Genomic DNA, 6,431 nt, shown 5'->3' on the forward strand with positions numbered 1-6,431 from the left:
AGTAAAAGGAAATTAGAATAAAACTGAAAATGAGTTTATTTTATTTAATTTTATCTCCGTGTAAAACCAAAATATCTCATTATAATCCATCCAAATGTTGTAGTTTCATTGGATTGAGACCATAGATTTTGTGGGTGATGAACAGGTTTGACCAAAACTACAACATCCCGGAAAAAGGGTGGGGTTTCATGCAAATTAAATGTATTTGTAATTAAAAATAATTATATAAAAATTATTTTCTGACCCCCTTTCTATCTACTCTCTCTTTGTTCGGTTCATATGTGGAGCCCATGGCTGCCTATATGCATTGCTGGCTTTCAGGCCAACGCTTTGTTCGTTTTCTTTTATAAGGCTTTTTGTCTGCTGAGAAAGACCAGAGCGTGAAAAAAAGGAAAGAGCTTTGGTTCGTTTAATCACACTGATTGAGAGCTCCTTATTCAATTATCTCTTCCCTTCTTCGTCTTCCAACTTCTTTATTACCCACAATCGAATCCGAAAAGAGAGTGTGACCCATATACAAAAACCCTATTACCCACTGTTTGATTTCATGGATCTATGGATCTAACGGTTTTATACCCGTATGTATTGCTTAGTTTCTTTTAGATCCCCTTCGTTTTCGTTTGGTGTTATTCGGTGGGTGACCGGAACTGATTGAGTTTCCTAATTATACTTTGTGAGTTGTTTTCTCCTGTATACGTTTCTTTTCTTATTACTTTGGAAATTTACGGGATTGATTTATTTGTTTGATTATTGTTTCTAGTTTGTTATTGGATAGTTGAAAGTTACTGAATTTGAGTGTGTGGGCAAATAATTGTATGGTTGGAGCGTGGAATGGGGAGGTAGAGATTGACCATTACCCTTCGCCGCAACTCTTTCTGGTGTGTTATTCATTTATAGGCAGTATTATTTTTGGGGTCACTGTTATTTTTAATTTCTAAGCAGAAATGCAGGTGGGTTTTAAAGTTCCGGTCATATTATGCTCATTTCAATCAGGTTTTAGGCAAGATATTTAGACTGGAATATAAATTCTTTTGCCAGTTACGTGAGTGGATGTAGAATATATTGAAGGGTGTTAGCTTGTTAATTATATTTTTTCTATTTCATTCATATAGTGCTTATCTCGGTCTGCACTCAAGGAGGTTGTTGGGGTCTTGGTTGCAGTGGGCGTTATTGCATCCATTCTGGATGTGGAGGTCTTGGAAGCTGGCCCCGGTGAAATGAGGGATGTTATCAAGGTTGATGAACTACCTGAGGGCCTGCTGGCGGCCGTCCTCGGACCGTTATGCCCACACAGACTCAGAGGCAGCAGGCCGACAAGATGGCTTACTTTGGTACAAAGATACTGGTCAGCACATGAGTGGTGAATTCTCGATGGCAGTTATCCAGGCCAACAATTTGCTTGAGGATCAGAGCCAGATTGAGTCTGGTCCCTTGAGCTTGCTTGAGTCTGGCCCATGTGGCACTTTTATTGGAATATATGATGGTCATGGCGGGCCTGAGACATCACGTTTCATTAATGATCATCTATTCCAGCATCTAAAGAGTAATAAACTAGCTTCGATGAACTTTTAGCATGAGAATGTTTGTTAATCCCAAAAGTGATATCCATTCATTTCATTTGTCATTATAATTGAGAATAATGAGATTTTATGCAGTTTCCTTCAGTATTTCTGGGCTGTTGTATGCTAATACTTCAATTGTTCGGTCTGACATGGAAATTGAGTCATGCCTTATGATTGGGTTAAAATTGGTCTCTTAGCAGGGTTCACCTCAGAGCAACAATCCATGTCAGTCGATGTGATACGAAAAGCTTATCAAGCAACAGAAGAGGGATTTCTGTCTCTTGTTACCAAACAGTGGCCTATGAAACCCCAAATTGCAGCTGTTGGGTCTTGCTGCCTGGTTGGTGTAATATGCGGTGGCACCCTCTACATTGCCAACGTTGGTGATTCACGTGCAGTGCTGGGGAGGCTTGTCAAGTCAACTGGGGAGGTCCTTGCCATCCAGCTGTCATCAGAGCATAACGTGGCAATTGAATCTGTGAGAAAGGAGATGTTCTCTGCCCACCCAGATGACTCAAAAATTGTGGTTTTAAAGCATAATGTTTGGCGTGTTAAGGGCTTGATACAGGTGAGTTCTTTGTGTGGACGACACTGATATTTCATTTGAACCTCACCCATTTAATCACTTACTTTTTATTCTTTACATTTTGATGTTTATGATTTATAGTATCATTTTGATTTGTACAATGCAGATGTTACAGTGTCAATGGTTTCAATACCATTAAAAAATGTGACCTAATTTTAATAGACCAAAACTAGCTACAACTGTGCAGATGCGACCTAGTGTAATCATAGGCTCCTTTGATGTTTGGCAATATTACTTCCATTTCTGCTAGCAGCTTTTAGTTTGGTTGTTAAGGATGATACTGGCTTTGGTCTCCTGCATAGGCCACGTGATTCAGGCTCTGCCATGTTGTTGAGTGCCCACAATTCCTCGTCTTGAAATCTGATCCAGAGTATGGCTGTTACAGTAGCCTGTGTAAATTAATCTGGATGCTAATAATATCTGGAGGATGTTGTTGGGCAATAATTGCAAGGGAGACCTCAAATTTTTGGTTGTTGCAGCCCCCCTCCCCCCCAACACAACAAACAAATCCCTTTCTTTTCTGTTTCACCCTACTACTTGGGGCACCTGAATGTTATTTTGTTTATTGATTGTGGTAAATATGCCTCACAAGAGGTGGGGTGTGTGGGGCTGGGACCTTGGGTCTCGGTTCGAATACTGCTATTGTCCATGAGAAATTACATCGCAGTTTTAATGTATGGTAATACTTAGTCCAGTTTCTGAATGGATGAAGTGCTTTTTCTTTCATTGTGGGGGCGTCATTCATAGTTCTAGTTCTTTAGGGCTGGCTTGTTTGGCAACACAACTGTTTTCAAATCTTCAACTTTTTCATTTAATCATTAGTTAATCATTATAACTTTCCCAACTCCTAAACAAAACACAAAAAACAATGCTACTTTCAAATTTCAAAACAAAGATAATTTCAACAAATTATATTTAAACAATTTTTTTAATTTTATAATATTTTTATTCAACTTTTTCTCTCTACTTTTCCAAAATCTATTAAAACATCTTAACTCAAACCATTTCATTACTATTCACAGATATATTGAGATATTTTAAGTATCCAAACAGACCCTTAGTATTCTACATGCATAGAAGTTGTGCACCTTCATGCATGAGTGCTTGCAAATTGGATCCCATGGAGGGGAAAAAGTGCACAGACCATGACACGTACAAGTTGTATAATGTTGGCTTTAGACCTTGTAAGCTATTTTCGTAACCATAGAATACGACCCTAAGTGAAATGCATTCATTTGTCTCATACACCATGGGGATGGTGATAAAAGATCTTCCCAGGGAAATGATTGGATAAGTTAGAGAGAGGAAGAAAGATGGTGACTTGGGAAAGAGCCTAATAACGAGTCCATTGTGTCACTGGTGAATATATAAACAGATGGTATAAACCCAGAATTGACCTACATGATAAATGAATTTCCAACCTATAGTTTAGGACAAAACATATTATTGCTAGTGATCATTGCTCTGAAGATGACTAGAAGTCATGCTTAGCCAGGCTTAAGTTCAAAATTAAGATATACAAGGATGAGCGATTTATCCAATGGGGAAAATGAAAGGGCAATGCTATTTATAATAGGATGACTTGGAAAATGTTCTTATTAAGATGGCATTTATAGGCTGAGCTGATTTTGACATTTTACAGTGATAACTTAGAAAAAAGTAATATTGGTGATTTTGACGTTTATAGCTCTGAAGAAGTCCGGGGATAGTGGTATGTTGGAGTGGGTTTCTGTTGTGTGTGTAGTGAAAAACCTTTAGTGTTATGCTGAGCATTTTTCTTTAAAAAAAGTACTTATCTGTGCATATGTTTGTGTTGCAGGTATCTAGATCTATTGGTGATGTCTACCTGAAAAAGGCTGAATTTAATAGGGAGCCTTTGTATGCTAAGTTTCGCCTTCGTGAACCTTTTAAGAGGCCAATTTTAAACTCTGAACCATCAATTTCTGTGCATGAACTTCAATCTCACGATCAGTTTCTTATCTTTGCTTCTGATGGGCTGTGGGAGCACCTTAGCAACCAGGATGCAGTTGATATTGTTCAGAACCACCCACACAGTGTAAGATATTTATATCAGCAATGGCAGTGTCTAGTCTTGTGCGTTTCATATCTATGAATTTATGGCTTGACCTTGTAAACTGCACCTTACAATTTGGAATTGCTCTTAACTTGCGAAACATTGTGGAGCTTTAACTTTTTGAGTCTATTCAATAAGTAGACATGCTTTTGCCTCACGATCTCTTCATTGATTGAAATTATATTAGGAACTTCAAGAAATAATGGAATTTGACATTATCTGCTCCTCGTGCAGGGATGTGCCCGGAGGCTTGTGAAAGCTGCCTTGCAGGAAGCAGCTAAGAAAAGAGAAATGCGGTACTCAGATCTGAAGAAAATTGACCGAGGTGTCCGGCGACATTTCCACGATGACATCACAGTCATAGTTGTTTTTCTTGATTCAAATCTTGTGAGCCGATCGAGTTCGGCAAAAGGCCCTACTTTGTCCGTGAGAGGAGGTGGTGTTAATCTACCTGCAAAAACTCTAGTCCCCTGTGCCACACCCACGGAAGCTAACACTACCTAATGTCCACACCTTTGAATTATTGTACCTAGTGCTGGATACCTCTTAGCATCTGGGTGCCCATCAGTTTATATATCAGAGAGGGATAAGAGAAGCTCCTGCCATTTGTTTCTTTCTCGTCTTTTTTTTTTTTCTTTTTTTTTCTTTTTTCTGCTGTACAATGTAACATTTTACTTGGGACGTATTTTATTTAGTTTCTGAGGACTTGGGCAAGGAAAGAATCAGGGAAACCGAGCTTCAAAGTTGACATTGATGATTCTTTCTCTAGGACGATCTCCTTATGAATTCATTTTTCTCTTCACACTCTTTCCCCCACACATTTAGAGTTTTGTATTTTGTAAAATATCTGAAACGTCTTGCTTTGAAATCAAAGGTTTCAGTTTCTGTTGTTTCACTTTTCACGTTGAGCTCACAGATTCTGCCTGTGGGCACTGAAATGGTTGGAAAGTTTGCTTCAGGAAGAAGGATTCTTTATAGAGTTTTGCTACATACAAACAAAGTCGCGTACTAATCTGTGTATCAATACTGATTCTTTCATACGTAAAATTTAAATTAGCATTGTTTTTAATAAAATCTATTTTTTGATCAATCACAATAAATTGATGTATATATTAATGCACAAGTGTGCTTGTAATTAGATTTTTTCTTCTTTATACATGAGTAGTATATGTTTAGTTCAAAACATGAACACTGTAATCCTGCACGACTTAAATCTCAAATTTAAAGGCGAGTTGATACCTAACAAGCACTGGAAATGCTGAGATCAGTTTTCCACCATTTCTCAAGACGAAGAAGAAAGAAGAAGATAGAAGGAAAGTAAATCGATACAAAAATAGTAGCTAAGAGTATTTATCAGTTAGATCATAAAAAAAGGAAATCATTGTGGAGGAAACACTAATAATTACAGAATGGATAAGTAAATTTATTCTGACATACTTTTGTCATACCTCCAAGTTACGGCTGCGATGGCGAGGGACTAATGGACATGCGAGGCAGAGTGGGAGTGATTTTGCTCTGGGCAGTGAACAGAAGCAGAGAATGGAGTGGAGACACGAGAGTTCTGACTTTCTAGTTTCTGTGGGAGAAAATGTATAGAACGATGCCGTTTCCTTGAGCAGTTTTCGGTTATCGGAAATTAACCGACTTAAGAGCATTCACATTGGTTTCTTTAAATTGCTTTTCATCTTCAAATTTAACTCATTTTATCAAAAGTTGGCTCACATTGAATTAGCCAATCCATTTTCATCCTAAATATGAGCTACAGTAATTTTATCTTTTTCTTCAAATATGAAAAGTCCTATTGCAAGTCTATATTAATTATTTATTAATTTCATCTTTTTCTCTTATGTTATTTTGTTATATCTTGAGATTATTATATTATAGATGTGGCATTTTTATGGATTGTATATATGGAATTTTTATTTACATATGAGATTTTATCATCTATGTATATATGAGATTATTATTTATATATTGTTGGATTGTGAAAATGAAAATTAATATGATTGTTAGAAGTTATTGAAGATTAGGAAAATAAAATAAAAAAGTAATAAAAAAATATAACTTTATTAAAGAAATATAAATAATAAAAAATAATAATATTTAATTATTATAGAGAATGTAATGACTAATCCAATGTAGATTTTAACTATTGAGTAATTAGCTAAAAGTTAAAAAGTTACATATTCTTCAAATTTTGAAGATTAAA

The 6,431-nt window shown here is 36.6% G+C and overlaps 1 protein-coding gene across 5 annotated transcripts; it reads left to right on the forward strand.

Moving 5' to 3' along the window:
* Positions 1-295: 295 nt before the first annotated feature.
* Positions 296-5,117, forward strand: LOC122316542 (probable protein phosphatase 2C 60). 5 transcript variants are annotated; one of them, XM_043133151.1, is made up of 6 exons: positions 296-673; positions 761-878; positions 1,113-1,543; positions 1,760-2,130; positions 3,968-4,204; positions 4,457-5,117. In XM_043133151.1, exons 3-6 carry the CDS (start codon positions 1,225-1,227, stop codon positions 4,724-4,726), a joined length of 1,197 nt encoding a protein of 398 aa, XP_042989085.1. In that variant the 5' UTR covers positions 296-673; positions 761-878; positions 1,113-1,224; the 3' UTR covers positions 4,727-5,117. The 5 variants fall into 5 exon arrangements, with proteins under 5 accessions (XP_042989085.1, XP_042989086.1, XP_042989083.1 ...); XM_043133152.1 differs by having other exon boundaries at positions 1,162-1,543; XM_043133149.1 differs by lacking the exon at positions 761-878 and having other exon boundaries at positions 297-673.
* The last annotated feature ends 1,314 nt before the right edge of the window (positions 5,118-6,431 follow it).

The sequence above is a fragment of the Carya illinoinensis genome, chromosome 7, assembly GCF_018687715.1.
Source record: "Carya illinoinensis cultivar Pawnee chromosome 7, C.illinoinensisPawnee_v1, whole genome shotgun sequence".
Classification (NCBI taxonomy): domain Eukaryota; kingdom Viridiplantae; phylum Streptophyta; class Magnoliopsida; order Fagales; family Juglandaceae; genus Carya; species Carya illinoinensis.

Excerpts from the sequence above, each read along its gene's own strand:
- LOC122316542 (XM_043133151.1), top strand. The coding sequence starts at position 1,225 with ATGTTATCAAGGTTGATGAACTACCTGAGGGCCTGCTGGCGGCCGTCC. Across the intron at positions 1,544-1,759 it reads TCTATTCCAGCATCTAAAGA|CAGGGTTCACCTCAGAGCAA; the intron begins GTAATAAACTAG and ends TTGGTCTCTTAG. Across the intron at positions 2,131-3,967 it reads GTGTTAAGGGCTTGATACAG|GTATCTAGATCTATTGGTGA; the intron begins GTGAGTTCTTTG and ends TTTGTGTTGCAG.